This window comes from Camellia sinensis, chromosome 6 (genome assembly GCF_055761805.1).
Source record: "Camellia sinensis isolate YWXY chromosome 6, ASM5576180v1, whole genome shotgun sequence".
Taxonomy (NCBI): Eukaryota; Viridiplantae; Streptophyta; class Magnoliopsida; order Ericales; family Theaceae; genus Camellia; species Camellia sinensis.
In genome coordinates this window covers 123,978,006-124,002,448 of record NC_138966.1, presented here as the reverse complement: position 1 = coordinate 124,002,448, position 24,443 = coordinate 123,978,006, and the positions used below count along the sequence as shown (strand labels likewise).

General features: G+C 34.6%; 1 protein-coding gene and 1 long non-coding RNA gene across 2 annotated transcripts in view; both read left to right on the top strand.

Moving 5' to 3' along the window:
* The first annotated feature begins 5,297 nt into the window (after window positions 1-5,297).
* LOC145792126 (uncharacterized) overlaps window positions 5,298-24,443 on the top strand; it is a 76,212-nt gene continuing 57,066 nt past the window's right edge. Inside the window, exon 1 of the long non-coding RNA XR_014331270.1 lies at window positions 5,298-5,693. This is a non-coding gene — a long non-coding RNA (uncharacterized LOC145792126). The remainder of the gene's footprint in view (window positions 5,694-24,443) is intronic.
* Window positions 5,800-24,443, top strand: part of LOC114306409 (protein MAIN-LIKE 2) — a 30,216-nt gene continuing 11,572 nt past the window's right edge. Inside the window, exons 1-2 of the mRNA XM_082872611.1 lie at window positions 5,800-5,844; window positions 22,232-22,327. Of these exons, the coding sequence (XP_082728737.1) occupies window positions 22,286-22,327 (42 nt within the window). The 5' untranslated portion in view covers window positions 5,800-5,844; window positions 22,232-22,285. The remainder of the gene's footprint in view (window positions 5,845-22,231; window positions 22,328-24,443) is intronic.

Here is a 24,443-nt window from a genome sequence, read left to right as displayed (position 1 = left end):
GCGTGAGTAGCAAAATATGCGATTGTTTATGGTTTAGACATAAAAGATTCATAGACACAATGTTAGCGTGATAAAATAAATAAATAAAATTTAGAGCTTAGGAATGAGCTCTACCCAAAAAATATTTTAGATTTGAAAGTTGAGACTGAGTAGTATGATGATTTGGTAGCATTCTTACTTATTGCTAAGGAACTTATCTTTAAGCTAGCACTTTTTAAACAGTCTCCCTACCCACTTTGTTTTTGTTTCTGGGTTTACTTCACAGAGCTTTGCTGTGCAATTTGTAGGAATGTAGTTTGTATGCCATCTTGTGAATTGGGAATGGTGTCTTCTCGTTGTAAGGAGGGGTGGTTTGGCTAGGAGGCTAGGCTAGTAAAGCACTTAAATTTGCGTCACGATCCTCTAGAGTAAAAAATCTAGAGTGATTTCCTAGGGTAAACAATCCAATTAAAACTCACCAAAACGACATTTTTTTGGTGAGTAAGTTGGAAAAAAAAAAAAAACCCCCACTTTTCACCTCTGCATGCCGATTTCAACCTCCGTTCATCGGAAAACTTCACCGCCGGCACCGAAGACCTCCTATTACCGGTGAGAGCATCATCACCTTCACCATTTATTTTTCCCATTTTTGCAATCTGTTTAGTTTCGGGAATCAATGAGGGTTTTTGCTGCTTCCACAAATCCATGCTTCACGATTCTTGCTTCCATGGTTGTATGTATTTGATTTTACTAGATTCGATGTATTGCTTGTTTGTTTAACAGTTCACCTTCATAAATCAACTCTTTCAAAATTTATGCCCTGTTTATATGTTTATATGTTCGCAGATCTATGTCTTCGTACTAGTTTTAATGGTTTTGATATACTATTATATGCATAGATCTATATATTTTTACGAGTGTTTGATAGTTTTTATGTATCTATATATTCATGGATTTATGTATGTGTACTAGTACTAGTGTATACATGCCATAGACATACTTTCAGTCACAAAAAAAAAAAAAAAAAAAAACCAGAGGTTGAAATCGGCGTACAGAGGTGAAAGAGCTTCACTGCTCTCTTCTTCTCCTTCCTCCTCGCCTGCTCCTCCTCTCAGCCCTTCTCTCTCTCTCTCTCTCTCTCTCGCTAATGCTTCATATTTGCAGGATCGTATTCGTCATTTTGAAAGAAAGCTGTTTTTTTTTTTTTTTCCAACTTACTCACCAAAACGATGTCGTTCTGGTGAGTTTTAATTTCAACTGTCGGATTGTTTACTCTAGGAGATCACTTTAGACTTTTTACTCTAGAGGATCCTGACAGCTTAAATTTAGTTATGGTATGTGGTTGTGTGAAGTATGACATGGAAAATGATATGAAAAATCTAGAAATTCGCTAGATATTGATTTGTGATTATATATCAATTTAAAGTAATAAAACAATCCCAATCAAACAATTAAGACAAATCGACACAACGATTTTAACGTGGAAAAATCACAATTGGAGCACCTCCAATTGCGATAAAAAATCACGGGCAACAGCTACAAAACAATCCACTAAGAAGATATAAAGGAATTACACAGGTATACTCTCAATTACCTAGTGAATCCACGCCCGAATTGAACCAACCCCTATGTGCCTCTTCCAGCCTCGTCTTCACCTCAGAATTGTCTTGACAATGAGTCACTCTAGAATCCACCAAAGCTTCAAGCTCAAATTCTTCAGAATCCACCAAAGAACAAATCTCTCTTTTGTATAGAATGAACAAACAAACCTTTGATGTATTCTTCTTAATCCATGAGTTGAATACTCAATTAAACATCAAAGAAAATTAGCAAAATATCCCCAGATATAAACCTTAATATCCAAAAAGAAGATCTGAAGGAGTAATCCTAAAATCTAACAGAAATACGTACTTATAGAAATCTAGGACTGCGAAGCTCGCTCGAGCGAAGACTCTCTTGCTCGAGCGAGGAACTGAAAATGTGTGTTTTCCATAGGTGGCTTCGCTCGAGCCAAATAACCTGCACTCGAGCGTAAAATCATCATTCTCAGGTTTTTTACAGACGCAGCCTTCGCTCAAGTGAGGACTCCTTCGCTTGAGCGAGCAAGGGCGGATAAGCAACTTCGAATGCAATTTTGCATTTTGCTTCGGGGGCACTGCCCTTTGACCCTGCCCGGGCACTGTCCCGGACCCGCCAAGGGACGCTGCCCCCTGGACCCCCGCGAGCTGACCGGGCAGCTCGATCCCCGTCATAGTCAGCGAAGTGGCAATCTCGAAAGAATTAACATCACAAACTTCTCTTCAACGCACAGTTCGGGCTGGATTCGCATCTAAGTACTTATAACCTCATTGAAATAAAAGAGCGAATAAAGTACAACTGAAAGGAGTTTTGTCACACGGAATTGCCAAGAATATCTAACATGATAGACTTGACTTGAGGAAGAGGGTGGTAGTTGCCAATTATGGGGTTGACTGGCAACAGGTGGTTTCGCTTGTGGATGCAAGCCATGGGCCCTCTCTCTCTCTCTCTCTCTCTCTCTCTGTGGCCAGTTGGTACTATGAACATTGTCTCATGTTCAATGTTTTGGACATGCGGAAAGAATACCCTTCTTCTGTTTTTTTCTTGAGAAATGATGCCCACACTTCTCTTCTAGCATCTCACACTTTTTTTTTTTTTTGGGTGATGAGTAAAATGTTAAAAATGTTGCTTTGGCTTTATGAGGATATGTTATTGACTTCTTTGGGGTTTATTATTTTAGCGCTAATGCACAGGAGCCGAAGTTATTTGTGGGTATGATCCTCATCCTCATTTTTGCTGAAGCCCTTGCTCTCTACGGTCTCATTGTTGGGATCATTCTCTCATCCCAAGCAGGCCAATCTCGAGCAGATTAAAATAGCCAAGCCTGTGATTTTCTTGAATTCTTGAATTATAATCTAAAGTTAGAGTCATCGGCTGTTATGCTATTTTTAAATTTGATACTTTCATGGGATGCCATTTTATTATCTAAGTTCTGTGATGGATATTCTACAAATACGTCTATGATTGTTTTTATAGATGCCTTTTTAAAAAGATGTTATATTGCAAGGAACCTTTGTGAAGGTGTTGATTATTAAATGCGTTTCACTGCTGTGGTAATGTTTATATTTACTCTTCTATTTAAAAAAATAAAAATAAAATTTGCATACTATATATGAAAAAAGGTTTGACAACAATCTAAAAATGTATTAAGATTTTCAAAATTAAAGAAAATAAAAAAAATTATATGTTTTTATTTATTTATTTATTTTTTTGTGGAAGATTAAAATGCATTAGATAGAAACCATAATCATACAATAACACAAATCCAAAATTAGCAGCTCCTGCGTGAAGCTGTTTTTTCTGCCATCGACAAATATCCTTGTCAAAATACTTATCCGGGCACCAAGATAAATTATTAATAACAACAAAACAATTATCTATTACATTTTCTTGATTTTGGCCCTCCATCCTCAGTGGTAAATGAATTTTCGAGCTTAGCCTAATAGCAGACCAATCCAAATGATTAATCAACTATACAGTATGTGATGGATTTTCCGCAATTTGTTCATGGACAGCCTTGTTTCGATGCAACCTATTAATATATGAAATATATATATATATATACACACATATTATTCTTTGTATTCCATATTTAGATTATAGACTCCTCCTTATTAGGTATGTTCAAATCTTGCCTTACTCTCTCCCTTCCTTATTCTTTCCTTTCCTTATTCTTTCCCTTGTACTGTACTCCTCATAGTCCTATATATATACCCATAGCTTTCTATTGTAGACACATGAATTGAATACAAAATCTCTTCTCTTTTCTCTTTCTTGTCATATGATTATTCTGTTTTCACAACCAAATGCCCCAAAGGATTTTGACAGACTCAGCAATTGCATCCTTGTCCGGAGCTTGCTGGAGCCAAAATTTGATCCATTCCTCTACTAACATTGCCTCACCTGCATCAAAATCAAGACCAAGCTGAGAAACTGGCCAAATATGCTTGGAAAAAAGGCATTGAAAGCACATGTGTTCGGGCGTTTCGTCCGATTTTGCACATCGTGGGCACATCGGCTGGACATCAATACGATGACCTCTTGAGATTGCTCGAACAGACAAGATTGTGATGTAATAATTTGCATAGGAACATAGCCCATTTAGGTGGTATATCGATATTTAAGTATTTATAAATTAGTTTGCTAAAAAGAATGAAAAAATTAAAAGCACTTATCAATTTTATGTAGTTCTATCATTTTTAGAGAGCATAAATAATTTTAAAAAATATATTTTTGATATTTAATTTTGTCAAATTATTTTTTCTTTTTTGAAAAAGATTTGGAAAATCAAACCAAAACATGGCTAATGACTTGCACTTTTTACAATTTTAAGTATTTTTTGATCATTTTGATATGGAGTTGCAAATGAACTAAGTTGTTCGTGAGCTCGGCTCAATAATAACTCGGTTCTTTAAGTAAATAAACTTTAAGCCAGACTTTTAGATTCATTTAGTATATTATTACATTAATATTTGAATTTGTATAAAAAATGTGAGTTACATATAATAAAATATTTTTGTATCACGTGACTGTCAATGTATTATTTTTTATTTAACTTTAAAAATAAGTTATCTTTTAAAGTAAAATTAAAACAAAAAGAGGCAAAGTGAAAAAAAAAAAACTAAATTTTAGGAGCCAAAAGTTAAAAAATTGTCAAAGATAATGGGACAAAATGTAAATTACCCATAAAAACGGAATTGCAATAAGTTGGAGCGTTGGACAAACAAAAGTTTGGGGTGAGTCTCACTCTCACTCTTGCTTCAGTCATCTCCGACACGAGCTCAATCTGTGCTTTCCTTTTTCTTCTAGACTCCATCTCCACAGGTATATATATACATTGTTTATTAATTTTGATTTGGGTTTTGCTAACAAATCCCTAGGCCACAAGTGAAAAATAAAAAAAAAAATTAAAAAATACATACACTTTTTATTAAATTTAATACATTTTTTTATTGAAATTAATACAGCTTTTCATATATTTTCATGACACTTTTCAACATTAAATAATGCTTAAGGAACACTTATTAGTAAGAGTGAACAACGGTTTATCCGACCCGCACAATCCGTCCAAACCGACTATACCCGCACAAATCCGACCCTACCCGCATATATAAATAAGGCCGATGTGAATCTATTTTTTCATACAAAATCAAATTCGGGTCAGATCTGGCCCTACCCGCGAAACCGCATTACCCACCCGCAAATTATGTTTAAAATAAAAAAAATCTGATCTCGCATCATTTGTTGAATTCGTTTTGGGCATCCTCCCCCCCCCCCCCTCTCTCTCTCTCTCTCTCTCTCTCTACCCTACCCAGCTCTTTCTCTCATCTGGCCCGTCTCTCTCCCCTCCCCTCCCCGTCGCTGTCACCACCACCATCTCTTGCCTCTTGCTCACCATCTCTTTCATCTCCTCCCGTCGCCATCTCTATCCTCTCCTCTACCGTTGTTGTTGTCTCTAGCAGATCAACCTCGTTCCCCTACTCCATCGCCGCTCCGTCACCACCAGCCATGTCGTTGGCTAGTTGCTGTTGTCCCCTCCTCTTCTCCCCTGTCGCCATCGCCCACCAGATCTGGAGATGCCAGATCTGGAAGATTTACAGCACAAAAAAAAAAAAAAAAGGTTTCAATTAACAAAGGTACCTAGATCTGGTTTATTTATTTATTTTTGTTGTGTTTTGCTTTGCTGGTTTCTTCAGACTTCATTTATTTTTGTTGTGTTGTGGGTTTGCTTTGCAGTATGTTTTCATTGGTGTAACTTGTAAACTTGTAACTGGTATCATACCAGTGGTATGTGATAAAGCCAAGCTCACTGTTTTGATCGTTTTGTTTTTTCATGGTTTCAGAAAATGGTGAAGGCCCTAACGTAAAAGCCTAAAAATATTTTTTTTTTTAAATAAAATAAAATAAATTCACAAACCGCCCTCACAACTGCATGACCCACCCGTTCAATCTGTAGCCCGCACTGCGGCAGACGCGGTTCCATTTTTTCCCAATCCTCACCCCATCGGGCGGGTCCATCCCGTCATCCGAACCGCACAGAGCCGATCTGTGACCACCCCTACTTATTAGTATTTGCCTTTTAATTTTAATTTTGATTTTAAATTTTGGATTTGGGTCTTGCTAATTGGTCGTCCTAGGGCATAAGTAAAAGGACAAAAAAGTGAAGAACACAATACATATTTATGCATTTTTTTATTAAATTTAATGCATTTTTATTAAAATTAATACATTTTTTCACATATTTTCATGGCACTATTTTATATACTTTCCAACATTAAAGGCTTGTTTGGGAATATGCTATTTTAGTTGATTATTTGACTTTTTAATTATTTTAATCTGGCTAAAAAAAAGTTATATTTGGGATAATAATTTTTGTTTTTTTACTTGATTTGATAGTTGTGAGTGAAAAAATGAAATGATTATTGATTAGATAAGACATTTTATTTTATGGATTATTTTAGCTAAATAACCTCTAGACAATAAGGCTTGAAACAATGCCTATGGTGCAATTGTTAGCACTGAATAGTCCGTTTTATGTTAACTTGGATTGGATCGTGATTTGGATACAGATTTGAAAACAAAAATAAAAAAATAGGGGAAATGTAGGTATAGGGTTTATTTCGTGTAACTTGCAATTGTTTTTTTTTTGTTGTAGCTATGTCTTTGGTGATTAGGAAGCCCCCTCCTCTTCCTTGGTGGCAATCACTCCGACACTAATTTGGGCTTGAGCATCTCTCCATTGGTATCTCGATTAGCACGCTATTGGGAAGCATTTTTTTCATGGCGACACAAAAGCGACAAGAGCATGGCGACTTGATGGCGTGCCTAAAGAGTATCGATGACAAGCTCGATTTGAATTGCCATCAAGTCGCCATCAAATCAAGTTTGTCATCGATACTCTTCAGGTGCGCTATCAAGTTGCCATGCTCTTGTTGCTTTTGTGTCACCTCGATAAAAATGCTTCTCAACAGCATGCTAATCGAGATACCAATGGAGAGATGCTCAAGCCCAAATTGGTGTCAGAGTGATTACCACCAAGGAAGAGGAGGGGGCTTCCTAATCACCAAAGACATAGCTGCAACAAAAAAACCAATTATAAGTTACATGGAATAAACCCTATACCTACATTTCTCCTATTTTTTTACTTTCATTTTCAAATCTCTATCCAAATCACGATTCAATCCAAGTTAACATAAGACGAACTATTCAGTCCTAACAATTGCACCATAGGCATTGTTTCAAGCCTTATTGTCTAGAGGTTATTTAGCTAAAATAATCAATAAAATAAAATGTCTCATCAAATCAATAATCATTTTATTTTTTCTCTCACAATTATCAAATCAAGTAAAAAAAACAAAAATTATTATCCCAAATATAACTTTTTTTTAGCCAGATTGAAATTATTAAAAAGTCAAATAATCAACTACAATAGCCTATTCCCAAATGGGCCTTTAATGTTGGAAAGTGTATCAAACAATGTCATGAAAAAATGTATTAATTTCAATAAAAATGCATTAAATTTAATAAAAAAATGCATAAATATGTGTTGTGTTCTTTACTTTTTTGTCCTTTTAGCAAGACCCAAATCAAAATTTAAAATTAAAATCAAAATTAAAAGGCAAATGCTAGTAAGTGTTCCCTAAGCATTATTTAATGTTGAAAAGTGTCATGAAAATATGTGAGAAGGTGTATTGATTTAAATAAAAATGTATTAAATTTAATAAAAAGTGCCTGTGTTCTTAATTTTTTTATTTTTTACTTGTGGCCTAGGGATTTGTTAGCAAAACCCAAATCAAACTTCAAAATTAAAATTAATAAACAATGTGTATATATACCTGTGGAGATGAAGTCTAGAAGAAGAGAAAGGAACGCACTGATTGAAACGAGCTCGTGTTGGAGATGACTGAAGCGAGGGTGAGAGCAAGAGTAAGAGTGAGACTCTAACCCCCAAACTTTGTTTGGGCATAGCTGGTTGCAACCTAGCCCAAAATTTCAAAATTCTGTAGAAATTTTTTTTCAAGCCCAACCCAGCCTCCCAGCACAGTCCCAAATAAGGGCCAATAGTTTTTTTGTTTGTTATTTAGATAGGCAGCCTAACATAGCCCAATACTTGTCCAAAAAAAATAAATAGGCAGCCTAGCCCAATAGGTTTTATTTGTTTAAAGAACAAATCTTCCCTTGGGCATCAATAGCTTCTCTGACTCTTCTTCAGTTCATTTTTTTCTTTTTCCCATCGGTGGTACAGGTAAGATTTATCTCTGACAATTCATGACTTTGACCTTTTTCTTTCTTTTCTTCTTCTTCTTAATCTTAATTTGGTTGAGAATGGATTTGATTAACAATGTTTTGAAATTTTTCTTTATGCAACAAATATTGTATTGCGCTTAGTTTTTTTTATGATGATGCCTTGTTTAATGTTCTATATTGCTTTTAGTTTTTGAACTTTGAAAAAGTTTTTTTGGACATACATAAAAATAATGGAAGCCTAAATAAAAATTATTGAGGATATATATAAAAAACCTAATAGTTAAAATGATTGTGAATATACTCTGGTTTAATATTAAATAGGGCTGATTTTTTTAGGTTATAAATAATGGAACCTCCACCACTCAAAAAAGGCAAAACCATTTTCTCATTCTATCAATCAAAACATAAGTCTAGTAGTACAACATCTAATGTTGTTGAAACCTCATTTTCTGATGTGCAACCGCCTTCCATGCCTCAAGCATATATACCAAGCGAATTTGATTCAACTGTTATTGAACGGGATTTTGGTTTACGCTTGCAAATTTGTGAATATCCGGTTAATCAACAGGATGAGGTTAGACGAGCTTATGTGAACTTGGGGCCCTATCAACCTAAACTCGAGTAACCTAGGTCCTCATTTAGAAAGCAGAATCGCCAATTCCAACATATTTGGTTTAAACAATTTTCTTGGCTAGAGTATTCCCCTTCAAAGAATAAAGCATATTGTTTTTCATGCTTTTTGTTTGATCAGCCGAATAAGTCAATTAGTCGTTCTGCACTTGTTGATGAGGGGTTTAACAATTGGAAGAGAGTAAATGATGGATCCAAATGTGTTTTTTTGCTTCATGTCGGACTTGTATCTTCATCGCATAGTCATTGTGTTATTAGTCATGACAATTTAAAGAAATCTTCCCAACACATTGAAAAAGTGTTGAATACGCAATCAAAAGAAGAAATTTTGAAGAATCGAATGCGGGTAAAGGCAACAATTGAAACTATTCAAGTACTTGCTCTTCAAGGGCTTGGTTTTAGAGGTCATGATGAAAGCTCGACTTCATTGAATCAAGGTAATGTAATTGAATTTTTAAAGTTCAAGGCGAGAGGGAATGATGTACTCGAGAGCATTATATTAAAGAGTGCTCTACAAAATGCCAAATACACTTCTCTGAAGATCCAAAAGGAGATTTTGCATATACTTGCTAATAGAGTAAGGAATATGATTTTTGATGAAGTTGCAGGAGGTTATTTTTGTATTCTTGTTGATGAATCCCAAGACGAGTCTAAAAAAGAACAAATGACCGTTCTTTTGAGATACGCCAAGAATGATGGTTTGCTAGGCGAACGGTTCTTTGATACCGTGGGTGTTGAAAATACATCTGCGTTGACTCTTAAAAAAGGGATATCGAATATCTTTTCTCAATTTAATCTCCCTATTCAAAACATTCGTGGTCAAGGGTATGATGGTGCTAGCAATATGCGTGGCTAATGGAATGGACTTCAAGCTTTATTTCTTAAAGATTGTCCATATGCATATTATGTACATTGCTTTGGACATCGTCTGCAATTGGCCTTAATTGCGGTAGCAAAAGATGGGCCTAGTGTATGGCAATTTTTTTTTTTTCACTTGAGTTGTATTGTCAATCTTGTTGCTTCTTTTCCAAAGCGCCTTGGTGAGTTAAAATTTTTTCACAGGAGTGAGGTTGAAAATATGTTGGCTAATGGTGAGCGTCACTCTGGTAAAGAGGCCAATCAAATAGGTACCTTGTATCGAGTTGGAGCTACTCATTGGAGCTCGCATTATGACTCTGTTAAAAACTTGATTGGGGTATGTATGAGGCATCTTGTGTAGTTGTTGAAAGTCTCAAGAAGAGTACAAATCAACAAATTCGCTGGCAAGCTAATGGTATTTACAAAGTAATGAAGAGCTTTGAATCCATATTTGTCTTGCACTTGATGGACAACATTTTGGGAATCGTGAGTATACTTTGTCAAGCCTTGCAATAGAAAACTCAAGGCATCTTAAATGCGATGAAATTAGTCTCCACAATAAAAGCTCTACTTCAAAAACTTAGACAAGATGATTGGGATATTTTTCTTCCAACTGTGGTGTCATTTTGCAATTGACATAACATTACGGTGCATGATATGAATTCTAACAAGATCACATTACAATTGAGCATCATTATCACTTTGACATATTTAACTCTACAATTGATTTTCAATTGATGGAGTTAGAACACAGATTTAATGATGGGGTAGTGGAACTTCTTTCTCTTTGTTTGGCTTTGGATCCTAGTGGCAATTTTGGATATTTTAATGTGGATAATATTTGCAATCTTGTTGAGAAATTTTATCCCCAAGATTTCACTTCTCAGGACATCCATATTTTGAGATGTCAATTAATGCATTATAAGCTTGATGTTGTTTGTGACCCTGAGTTTCATAAAATATCTACCCTTGTCGATTTGTGCCAAAAACTATTTGTGACAAGAAAGTTCGAGCATTACACCATGATCTACAAATTGATTCGTCTTGTGTCAACCCTTTCTGTTTCTACGGCGACTACAAAAAGAGCATTTTTAGGTATGAAGCATGTTAAAACTGCTATTCGTAATTCAATGAAGGATGAGTTTCTTGCTGATTGCTTGTCTCTCTACCTTGAACGAAACCTTACTTTGAAAATTGATTTAGATTCTGTAATCAATGAATTCGAATCTTTAAAGACTCGTTGAGCACAACTTTGTTAGATTGTTTTTTATCAATAAATTTAGATATTAATCTAGATTATATTATTAAATTCTCTTTTTTCTTATGTGGTTATACTTAAAATATATTGTATAATTTTACCTTAATATTAGCTCACCCCATTGACGAATCCTGGGTTTGCCCTTGACTCCAACGCTCCAACTTATTGCAATTCCCTTTTTATGGGTAATTTACATTTTGTCCCTTTATCTTTGACTATTTTTTAACTCTTGGCTCTTAAAATTTAGTATTTTTTTTCACTTTGCCTCTTTTTGTTTTAATTTTACTTTAAAAGTTAACTTATTTTTAAAATTAAACAAAAAATGATACATTGACAGTCACATGGTATAAAAATATTTTATTATATATAACTCACATTTCTGATACATATGCAAATATTAATATAATAATACACTAAACGAGTCTAAAAGTCTGGCTTGAAGTTTATTACCTTAAAGAACCGAGCTATTAACGAGCCGATCTCATGAACAGCTTGGTTCATATGCAACCCTATATCAAAAGGATCAAAAAATACTTAAAATTGTAAAAAGTGCAAATCATTAGCCATGTTTTGGTTTGGTTTTCTGAATCTTTTCCGAAAAAGAAAATAATAATTTGACAAAATTAAACATCAAAAATATATTTTTAAAAATTATTTATGCCCTCTAAAAATGATAAAACTACATAAAATTGTTAAGTGCTTTTAATTTTCTCATGCTTTTTAGCAAACTAATTTATAAATACTTAAATATTGATATACACCGTTGTAATCTCATCACCCTCACCACTACCATTGCTACCATCAAGCCACCACTACTACCTAATTTTACACACCTTTTCTCTTTTTCTTTCCAGATCTCTCAACTAAACACAGCTTAAAAGATTTTTATTTTTTATTATAAATAACTTGCTAGAATAGAATAACAAGGCTGCTTCTATGACTTCTTGTCATCAATGAATGATAAGACTAATATCATTTCTTGATGACTATAAATGTGGCTTAAACTAAAAAATGCATGACAAGCAGAACACACTAAATAAAAACTAGGATCTTAACAACAATTTATATAATCTAAAGTTCGCTTGGGCTTGTCTTGCATCATCACGATCTTTTGGCTCAAATGTTGCTCGTTATTTGTTCTTGGTATAAATTTGACAAATTCAAATAACGATAGTTGTTGTTGTGCGTGTGTATTTTTTTTTTAATAATGAAAACTCTCTTGAAAATAGGTTTTATGAGATACATGGAAGGCAGCCATCCAAAGAAAGAAGGTACTTAGATCCCATTTCTTTTTAATTGTTCCTTAAGACTCACTCTTCTGTCTAATGTGGGTATGAGCAATAACGATGTGGCTAGTTTGCAGTGGCGAAGCCAAAAAATTAAATTAGAAGGGACATTTATTAATTACAATATCGAAACTTTTTACAAAAATATTTCACGCAAGTTTTTACGATTGATTTCGAGAATCATCAAAAAAATAATATTATTTGTAACTAGTGTATCTGGACAATATAACAAAAATATGGATATAAGTTTTAAAATAAATTATATAATGATAAATTATTTTTTATTCAAAATTTGATTAAAAATTCAATATAATGATATTACCACGTCATCATTAGTATGTGATATCATCCATTAATAGTAAATAAACATGTAGATAGTGAACCTTACATGTCAAATGTAACTAATAATCCGATAAATTTCATATCTTTATAGTGGGATTATTTATATTTGCATGTCACTAATAATGACATCATCATTACATTCAAAATTTTTCATAGATAATATGATATATAGTAGTTTTTTCATTTTCAATCAAAACAACTATTATTGTTCACATAATTTTTAAAATGTCATTGACATTTCACTCTAATAATATTTTTGTAATTTTTTTATTTAAAATATTTTCTTTATGTTTGCAAAATAAAAAAAAATAAAAAAATTTCAAAATCCAAGGGGCACATTCCCCCCACCCTTACTCCCTCCGCCACTGCTAGTTTGAATATATTTTTAATTTGTGCTAGGTGATGGGAAATAGACTTTTTGCCTTGTAAACTAGACGGTTCTATATATTTTCTTATGAATTGTGCACTTTATAATATTTTTTCAGAAAGTAATTATATTTTTTTTTCTATATACTGGTAGTTTTTTAACAAAAAAATGAATTAATTAATACGTTTAATTTATAATCTTTTTTAACTTATGCCCGTTTTGGTAAAATGCCTATATCATTATCAAAACCATGGTCAACATAAGTATTGTGGCTGGATTGAGATTATCAATTATCATGTAATTCGAATAAAAATGAAAATGTTATTGGCTATGAATTGTTTTCCAGACTTATTCTTTCTTGCATATCAATTATTTTGCGTGTGTGTGTAATATATCTGTCAACTGTTCATACATAGTGGTGGTAACCATTTCACAGGAGACATGATAATTTGATTCAAGAATCAGGTAACTGGTAACACTACAACATATAAGACTTTTGACGACCAATTATTTTGGTTTTTAGTGACAAAAATAAATTGGTCACTAAAAACGTCGCTAAAAGTGCGACTAGGAAAGTCAAAATTGACTTTTAGCGACGAATTTTCAAAAGTGTCACTGAAAATGACAATTAGCGACAAAATTTATATAGTCACAAAAATGTTTGATTGTGCAAAACTAAACATTTGGTCGCTAATACTTCGTCTCAAAATGCCCTAATTTGGTCGCAAAAAGCAAAATAATGACATTTTTAACTACAATTATATTTGGTCACTAAAAAATAAATGACTCTCTACCACACATTTTTGTCGCTAAAAATTAAAGTTGGGAATTTTGTGACCATTTAATTTCGTAACTAAAAATGCACAAAAATTAAATGTCATCCAATAATATAGAAAAAGAAAAAATTGACATCCACACATCAAAGGCACTCTATTCCAAAACCATGAGTATATAGAAAGTAAAATTCTACAAAAATTAACCAAATTCAAAATTCAAATCAAAGTAGTTCTTGTTCTCCTATTTCAAATGAAGAATAGCAACAGTTTCTTCAAAAGAAAATCTGTCAAAATATATCTTTGTCAGCTTCTTTGTATTCTTTCTCCTTTGTATCCCTTTCAACCATCTTTGGCTTAGCAGATGATGCCATGCCTTAATAACAATAAATTCCAAATGTTAAAGGAATTAGACTATAGAATAACTAGGAATTAGATTAAAGATGAACAAAATTGAAATTTGTTAGGCTCAATTTGGTTAGGATGAAAATGGCAGAAAGTGAAAGAAATGGAAAAAAAACTAATCAGTGTGTTTGGTTTGAGTTTTTTGAATTAAGTTTTTTAAAAACTGAGGTTGCGTTTGGTAGAGTTTTGTAATTATGATTTGAGAGTATGAGTTATATTTTGAGTTTGTGGGGTTTGGTGTAGAAAATTTGTTTGGTAAAGAGTTTTGAAAATAGTTTTGAAAAGAGTTTTAATTTGAGTGGGGAATTGTTGATGTGACATTTGATATTTGATACAAAAATTTACAACTTATAACTAAACATACAATTTAAAATTATTTTAAAGCACATAAATTTTTTTAAAAATTTCAAAAAATATTTTTTTCGATTATATAAAAATTAACATATAAATTGCCAAAAAAAAAATATCACTATTCCGGTCGGACGATCGGCCAGGCAAAAATTTCAAAAAAAAAAAAAAAATTCTGAAAAGCATGGCTGAGACAGAGCTCTCTGTAGAGTTTTGGAAACGTGATTTCAAAACTCCTATCAAACACCATACTTAAATCAAGGTGCAGAATCATGATTTGAGAATACAACCAAACACAGCCTGATTTTTTTGGTTTTCGTATTTTTTTATTTTTAGTGAATATTTTAAAAATTTTAAACATTTTTTTTTACTTTTTTAGATGCATCTTACTTAGATGTATCTAAAAAGTAAAAAATTTTTAAAAAAAATATTTTTAAAAATTAATAAATACATAAAAATACAAAAAAATGTACTGAATTCTAGTTTTTTTTTTTTTTTTTTTTTTTTTGTATTTTTGGTATTTAGTGAATTTTTAAAAGGTTTTTTTTCAATTTTTTTTTTAATTTTTTAGGTATACGTATGTTGGGTATGTTTAAAAATTAAAAAAAAAATTGCTCAAAATATTTAAAAAATTCAGTAAAAACAAAAAAACATGAAAAATAAAATAGTAGAATTTTTTGAAAACTGTTTTTGAAAAATGATAACCAAGCATAGTGAATATTTTTTTGAATTTGTTTAGCACGAAAATGGTGGAAGTTACAAGAAAGTTAATTTTCTTGTGCAACTCATAATAGCATGGTAACTAAACTTATAGTTTCTTTCAAAACACACAGAAAAATACAAGAAAGTTAAAATATGTTATAAAAGTAGTTAGTTATAATTAGAATTCCTATTTTCTTGTAAAATTTTCATCATAAACAAATTTATACAAGAAAATATATTACTTTCTTTACTTTTACTTCACTCTCTATCATTTTCACTCTCCATCATTTATTTCTTTCTAATCACATGGAGCCTTAGGCTTCACCTTCTTATAGTTTACAATCTTGAAAATGATAGCTGCAAATTCTCTGGAATACATTTGATATTCATTGGGGACATCTTTGTCTTCTTTGTTCATTTTGGATGATGAGTAATTTTTCTCTTGATGCTCTATATTTTGAGAATGCTTTTAGCAGTTGGAAACCTCTTTACCAGATACTAAAACTAAAAAATAAAAAAAGGTTGCTTTTCAAAGTTTATGGGGAAATGAAGATGAGGACTAAAGAGCTTCTGCTCAATTCGCTTCATTGTGGTAAGGTGAAGATAGCCATGACAAGTATGGATTCTATCAATCACATCATAAATCTGGAGTGCAAAGGTACATTATACCCAGTGAGGGTTTGTGAGGAACAAATAATAGTATCTAAATCACCGTCTGATCAGTGTACATCTCAACCCACTGAATGGAAGAACGCATGGAAGACAACTCCAAAGGCAATTGCAGATGAGCAACTTATAGACATAAGCAGCAGGCATGAGGTAGAAGATGATGATGTGGACATCCAGCTGGGCAAGAAAGTAGACTTATGAGATGAGGTGGCTGCAGAGGGGAACAATGTCTTATTTGCTAACTCAGATGAACTGGACAGGGATGAAAGATTGAGTGATGTCTCTGCTGTTGCTGAAACAAATATGATGAAGGATGGTTCTGAGGAAGGTGGCGCATGAGTAAGTCAATTGGCAGGGGTAGGGTTGAGCTCTGAGCAGTATGATGACGGTGGTAGGCGTAGGGTAGATGTTGAAGTATACATCTCGGGGTTTATCAGAAGTCTGAGTAGGTCTAATGGTAATCAGCTGGGTATTCAACTTGAAGTGGATCTCAATTGGGCCCAATTGGCAGTTGGTCTAGATAGGTCAGCCCAAAGGCCTGATGGGCTGGTTCAGTTTCATCACAACAATCCTCAAGATGGTCTTGATGGGTCGGCCCATAGAACTATTGGGCTGGTTCAAATTCATCACAGTAACCCACAAGGTCCGTCTGTTTTTACAGCCCATTCTTTACAAATACCCTCATGTCCAGCTAGTAAGGAGAAATTGAAGTCAAACGAAAGATCAGTATCAAGAACTCAGTTTCAGAAAAAGCAAAAAAAGGGGAAGTTCGGGGTCAACAAGAGATTGGGGGCATCATCTCTGAACTTAAGGAAAGGAGCTGTTTTCAGGTCAGCTGTAGCTGCCATTTCATTATCCATGGCAAGTGGAAATAGTAGAGGTCGGAGAGTGTTATCAGAGGCAGAGGCTTCTATACAAATTAGTAAAGCCCAGGGCCTAGACTATGAAGCTAAAGAAGAGGAGGTGCTGAGCAAGTTAGAGGATTTGGAAGCTCAAGATCAACAGAGAGCAAAGAAGAAGGAAGGGGTGGAAAGCTAGTCTTTTATACCCAGCTGTTTAAGAGTAAGTAATTTTCATACTCATGAAGATACAATAATGGAATGTGAGAGGAATTGGAAGACCTAAAAAAAGGAGGAGGATCAAGAAAAGTCTTTTAGATAGGAAAGTGGATTTTATGTTACTTCAAGAAACTAATAAGCCAGCAGTGGACTCTGACTTGGTTAGGTCTATGTAGCCTGGGGATCATTTTGATTTCATGGGTGCAGATGTGATTGGACGAGCTGGAGGACTATTATGTATTTGGAACCATGAGGTGTTTCAATTGAAGGCTTGTTGTAGCTCTCAAAATCTCATCCTACTATCAGGTACATTATTTTCCAGTTTTGATTGTGTTATCATAAATGTGTATGGTCCTAATGAGGTGGTTAAAAGAAAAGAGACGTGGGACTCTTTAGTAAGGTTGAAATCCAGTTTTCTGGGGCCATGGTGTCTGGAGGGTGATTTCAATGAAATCAGGAGTATTTCAGAAAGAATAGGGTGCTCAAGAAGGGATAGAGGAATAAGGGATTTTAATAATATGATTGATCAACTAGAGTTGATAGATATGCCTACGTTAGGGAGGAAGTTTACGTGGTGTAATTCTCAAGCAAGGGGAAAATGGAGCAGAATTGATATTGATAGATTTTTGCTTAATTATGAGTGGGTGCATAATTTTTCTTTTAAATTATGGGGATTTGCTAGATTGTTGTCTGATCACTGTCCTATTATTTTAATGGAGGATGATAGGGACTGGGGCCCTAAACCCTTTAGGTTTCTTAATGCCTGGCTTTTACATCCAAAATTCCTTTCTTTTGTTTAGCAAAGTTGGTTAGAACTTGGTGTGGTAGGATAGGCAGGGTACAAGTGTCTTATGAAGTTTAAAGCACTAAAACAGGCTCTTAAGAAGTGGAATGTGGAGGTGTTTGGTAGGATTGAATTGAAGCTGAAAAGTGTGGAAGATGAGGCTCATTCGCTGGATTTGTTAGTTGAGGAGAGACCATTACTTGATACAGAATTGATTAGAAGAAAGGAAGTGAGGGGTGAAGTTTGAAAGTTACGTAAAATGTTGGAATAGATCTGGTTACAAAAATCTCGAGTGAATTGGGCCACTAAAGGGTATAAAAACACTAGGTTTTTCCATATTATGGCATGTAGTAGAAATAGCAGGAATTTTTTGTGTTCAATACCAATGAATGGTATGTTGCTTGAAGAGGCTTCGGGAATTAGGGATGCAGTTTAGGCTCATTTTACGAGGCTATTTTCAGAAGATTGGAAAGTCCGACCCAAATTTTCTGGCCCTTTCAAGAGTATAGGAGGACCTCAAATTGTGGCACAATTGGAGGCAGGTTTTACAGAGGAGGAGATCCGGAATGTTATAGTGTTGTGATGGAAATAAGGCACCTGGGCCTGATGGGTTCAACATGTCCTTTTTTAAGAAATGTTGGCAAATAGTGCGGGTTGATATGTTACAGTTTATGAGGGAGTTCCATCAGAATGCTAGTCTGGTTGGTGGAATTAATAGCTCTTTCATAGCCCTAATTCCAAAAGTTTTAAGTCCTTGCTTGAATGAATATAGGCCTATTAGCTTGATTGGATCCTTATACAAAATTCTAGCTAAGGTGTTAGCTAACAGAATGAAAAAGGTGATGCCCAAGATTATTGGTGAGGCCCAGTCAGCTTTTTTGGGGGGAAGGAATATTTTAGATGGAATTCTGATAGCTAACGAAATAGTGGATGGGTGGAAAAGATCTAGCTGAAAAGGTTTGGTGCTTAAGTTGGACTTTGAAAAGGCCTGACTCTATTAATTGGGAGTTTTTATTTGATATGCTGTCGAAGTTTGGCTTTGGAACTAGGTGGGTTGTGTTTCTTCTGCCAAGATCTCTGTCCTAGTAAATGGGTTGCCAACACCTGAGTTTTGTCCGCAAAGAGGTCTTAGACAAGGAGATCCGTTGTCACCATTCTTATTCAACATAGGAGCTGAGGGCCTTAATATTTTATTGAGCAGAGCTAAGAAGTTGGGCCAAATTAAAGGGGCAACAGTGGGTTCTAATGGCCTTAGAGTCACACATTTGCAATTCGCGGATGACACGATTTTGTTTTGTGATGCGAATAGGGTGAAGGTGACCAATATCAAAAGAATTCTAAGTTGTTTCGAGATTGCTTCGGGTCTGAAAATCAATTACCATAAGAGTGTCATATGTGGTGTTGAGGTGGATGAGGAACTAGTGCAAGAGTTTGCTTCCTCCTTAAATTGTCTTCACCAAAAGCTGCCTCTCAAATATTTGGGGCTTCCTTTGGGGGCAAACCCTAGCAGGAGTACTTGGAAACCCGTTCTTGACAAATTCAAACATAAATTGTCCACATGGAAGAGAAGGCTGGTATCCTTTGCCGGGCGCCTAACTTTAATTAAATCTGTAATGTCCTGTTTACCTATCTATTATTTATCATTGTTAAGAATTCCGGCTGGAGTGGCTAAGGAGATTGAGAGATTGCAATCAACTTTTCTTTGGGGTGGCTCTGATCTTCGAAGAAAAGTTCATATGGTCCGGTGGGAGGTGATTACTAAAATTAAGAAATTTGGAGGGTTAGGTGTGAGGAGGATTAAAACTTTGAATCAATGTTTACTATTAAAATGGTGGTGGAGATTTGGTGCTATGAATCAATCGCTTTGGAAGGAAGTGATTTGTGCAAAATATGTGCCAGTGGATGGAAGATGGTTCCCAAAACTGATTGGTAAAGGATCAAAGCTCTAGACTGATGTAATACATGTTGTTCTTTCCAATCCAAAGCTGCATCAATTCTATATGAATAATTCTCAGCTGGTTCTGGGGGATGGGAGAAGAGTTCTTTTTTGGAGGGACAAGTGAGTGGGTAATGTATGCTTAATGAATGAATTCCCAAGGCTTTTCTTATTATCTAATGATAAAAATGGTGTGGTTAGTGTGTTTTTTGAAAGAAGGGTAGAGGATGGTGGATGGAACCTGGGATTTCGAAGATCTTTGCTAGTTTGGAAGGAGGAAGAAGCATATAGATTATCTAGTCTGCTTAGCACTGCACCAACACTGTGTAGCACCAAACCTGATGAGCTTCTTTGGTGTGCAGACCCATCTAAGCTCTTTACTGTTTCATCAGTATATAAATGGACCGAATCACTTCTGGGATCTGCAATTCCAGTGGCTGCCTCAATTTGGAACAACTTTGCGCCCCCAAAAGTGCAATTTTTTGGGTGGTTAGCTCGGCTTGGTAAGGTTAAAACCTCTTCTTTCCTTAATAGAATTGGAATCCTCACAGGAAGTGCAAATCTTGGCTGGGTTTTTGTCATAATGAGGTTGAAACAATGGAACATATTTTGCTCTACTGCCCTTTTGTGTGGCTGCTTTGATCAGATATTATCCACTGGTGGGGATTGCAGTGGGTGATTCTAGGATTTGTGCATGGTTTGTTGGAATGGTGGTCTGGATGTGGAATACAGAAGATGGAGAAGAAAATCTGGATGGTAATACCTTTGGCCACTCTCTGGTCCACAAGGAAGCACAGAAATGTTTCTCAACCAAATTTGGAAGCTTTGTGTGAATTAGTGAAGGTTAGAGTTGCTATGTGGTTTAAAGCATCAAAACTTTCAGTGGATTTCTCTATAAATGATTTGGTCTTTAATCTGCCACAGGTGAAATATTGTATCAGGAATGGAGGTTGAAGGTTATGGCCTAAGTCTGGTGTTTTTTGGCCTCATCAATTTGCTCCTTTGTTTTAATGAATAATGCTTGGTGTTTGGAAGCAGGGCTACTGACTGGAGTTCAAAGCAGCAGTCCACTGATATTTGCTGAGTTTGTAGAATGACTGAAGGGCTGTAGTGTAGTTCATGGGAATTTCAAGGCAGTGTAGTTTCAAGGCAATGCAGTTTCAAGGCTGATGGTTTGTGCTGGTTTCTCTCTGGTTGAAGGTAATGCAGTTTCAAGGCTGATGGTTTGTGCTGGTTTTTCTCTGGTTGGTGCTGGTTTTTTCTCTGGTTCTCTCTGTCTTTGATCTGTTTGCTTTGTTGTTGGTAGTTCATGGTTGTGTAGAATGATTGAAGGGCTACAGTGCAGTTCATGGGAATTTCAAGGCAGTGTATTGTCAAGGCAATGCAGGTTCAAGGATGATGGTTTGTGCTGGTTTTTCTCTGTTATCTGTTGGTAGTCTGCTGCTAGAGGTTCATGTGGAAGCCAATCTGTTGTTCTGCTAACTGTTGTTCTGCTGCTGGAGGTTGTTGTTCTGCTAATTTTGTTCTGCTGGAGGATCATGTGACAGCCAATTTGTTCTGCTGCTGGTGGCTCATGTGGAAGCCTTTTGCTTTTATGGTTTTTCTTTCTTTGCTTGTTGTTGGTCTCTCACCAACTGGAGCTTGGAGCTTTTGCTAGTTCCAAGGCCCTCTTTATTGATGTATTCTTCCATACTTCGTATGTTCCCATCAATCAAGATTTTGTTTTGCCGATCAAAAAAAAATTAATCTGTAATCACCCACAACCCCATGTTCACTTGATGGGCTGGGAATTGGGAAGAGTGAATACGTCAAAGTCCTTGAGCAAGAAACTTATTAGGTCACTAAGGACGAAGGGAAGACAAGGACTGAACTCTATTGACTTAGGGTAGATGAAGGCTAGATTCAATTATTTAATTACCTGTATCGCCTACATTTTTTTAATTAGTTACGTTCTCATGGAAAATGTGGATGGAGTAGCGGATCAAAATCTGGAAGCAAGGGTGGAGAGGATCATCTGACCCTAGCATGAGGCCAAAGTTAAATAGGACCCCCTTCCCAAAAATAAATTTTTCTCTAGCCAAGAATGTTTAGAGTTTTGCAGTCAGCAAACATACATAGAGTAGGTGTTTAATTAGTGTTTGGATATATGCTTTCTTTGTTGATCACTACACCAAATGTACATGCACAAAGCGGGTATAATTTCTAAAATGAAATACGACTAATAGACATTGTTTTCTGTCAAACTACTTGAACTGAATATGATATGCAGCAGCGTGTAGAACATTTGGATATGCATGATCGTATAGATAGGTTTTTAAATTAACAATTTAATTCCCCTGAACATGTAGATTAGTTAATTCTTGGGCCGCTGAAATAAATTGATGGTCTAATGTATAAATGGGCATAAATATTTATTTTCTTGAATATGTTAAAAATTAATTAAGAATTAGCTACGGGACTGTTTAAAGATTTCTCATTATGATTTTTCACTTCTACCCTGTGAACCTGTAGTGCAGTGACAAGCTTGGCCTTAGTCTCAAGTTGGATTCATTTGTGGCTGGAGTTATGATATCAACCGCTGATTTTGCACAGCATACTTTAGACCAGGTAAACTTCTTGGCAAATGTTTGAGGCAGTTGCCCTTTATGTTTAGATATCTAGCATGTTAAGATAATTTGAACTTCTTCTTGGCTGAAATTTTATTCAACTTAATACTAGCAAAAAATTGCTGGAAAAAACCTAAAATCACTCAAATGGAGAGAGAGAGAGAGAGAGAGAGAGAGAGAAGGGACCAAGATGTAGAAAGATACGGAAACCCTAGGTTCACTACAAGAAATTGCACTTTTGGCGACTAAATTTTTAGTCGCCAAAAGTAAAATTTTAATCGCCAAAACATTTTTGCGACTAAATATTTTGGTCGCCGGATTTGTCAAGGGAAGATTGTCGGGGAAAGTATTGGCGACTAAAAACTATTTAGTCGCCAAAAGTCCTATAAACGCCAACTAATTTTTTAGTTGCCAAAAGTAAAGGAATTGGTGACAAAACTAGTATTGAGTCTCATATGAGGCTACATTGGCGACTAATCTGTTAGTTGCCAAAAGAAGCTAATTTAATTTAAATCACATTTTCAGCTACGAAACTTTTTGTCGCCAAAACTTTAAATATCTAGGGCGACCAAAGTTTTAGTTGGGAATATTTTTTTTGTTGTTCAGCTAAGTTTTTTTTAGCTACTAAATGTTTAGTCGCCTAAAGTAAGTTTTTTAGCTGCTACAATTTTAGTCGCCTAAAGTAAGTTTTTTAGCTGCTACAATTTTAGTCGCCTATAATATCATTTTATGTTTTGGCCACTAAATTTTTGGTTGCCAAAAAGTGTTTTTTCCTCATTTTTGGCTACTAAATAATTAGTTGCCTAAAGTGTTTTTAAAATAGTTATTAAATATTTAGTCGCCAAAAGATTTAATTCGTTTTTATCTACCAACAATTTAGTCGCTAAAAATATTCAGCTCCATTTTTAGCTATCAATTGTTTAGTTGCCAAAAATAACATTGTATGTTTTTTTATTATTATTTTAATTATTTTGTCTACAACTTGTATGTATCCACCGCAACCTGTAACAAGTATAAAAACAAAATAATATATGTATATATTATCACCCATTCCACAACGCATATTTCACTTATAACCATCAATCAAAAAGCATAACTTATAATGTTAACTTCTATACAAAGTATATATTCCAATTAGAAATAATAACTTTATACATAACAAATAAGCATACCAAAACGATGTCCTCCGTACACAAAAATTGAACTTACTACTATGCGAAATGACCATTTGGCATGATGTAAATTACCATGGTAATCTGTACCACGACAAAAGGTAATCTATATACTACGGCAATAAATACAAGTTCCATGTCAAAAGTATTATGTACCCCGCCAAAGGTTATATGTACGATTCATCCAAATTCCACACAAAAAGTAGAAGACGACAAAAAAGCGAGACTGTTCAAAAGTGTAAATTATCCTCCGTACAAAAAAATAGGAAGATCCACATGTCTATGCCAAAAGCCATCTACAAAACAAAATTAGAAAACAATTAGTTCCATATGGCATTTGAACATAATTTCCATATAGATTTGTAAAGGGATTTTTTTTCATTTTTTTTTTAAAATTTTTTTTCACTGAGGTGTAGTTTCATCCCTCAATCATAATATTTTCAGAATGAAATTAAAATTATTGAAATGATAGGAACCTAAATAACACAAAGTGCACAGGAGTAAAAGTCCTTTGGCATCTAAAAAAATGACAATCAATGTAAGGTTGTGGAACATATCTATTCAACAAGAATGAGGAAAAATGTAACCCCTAAAAAATGGATAGCAAATGTAAGGTTGTGCAGCATATTCAGCAGTAATGACAAAACATTTAGCCCCTAAAAAATGACAATTAATGTAAGGTTGTCACATTTAGCAGAAATATCATGTTGAGTAAATGTCTCATTGTACTGAGAGATCATTCAAATGGTTTTGACTACTGCATATAAGCTGTGACAATTCAATAAATTAGGCCATTGATTAGTCAATCCAAACCACCTATAATCTTATGTTTAATTTTAGTTCTATTTCACTGCTCCTAATGTTTGTATAATTCATGTTCACTTCATACACTATATATAGCAGCAATTTCTACACTAGTAAACAGAGCTTCCCTTAAAGCAATTT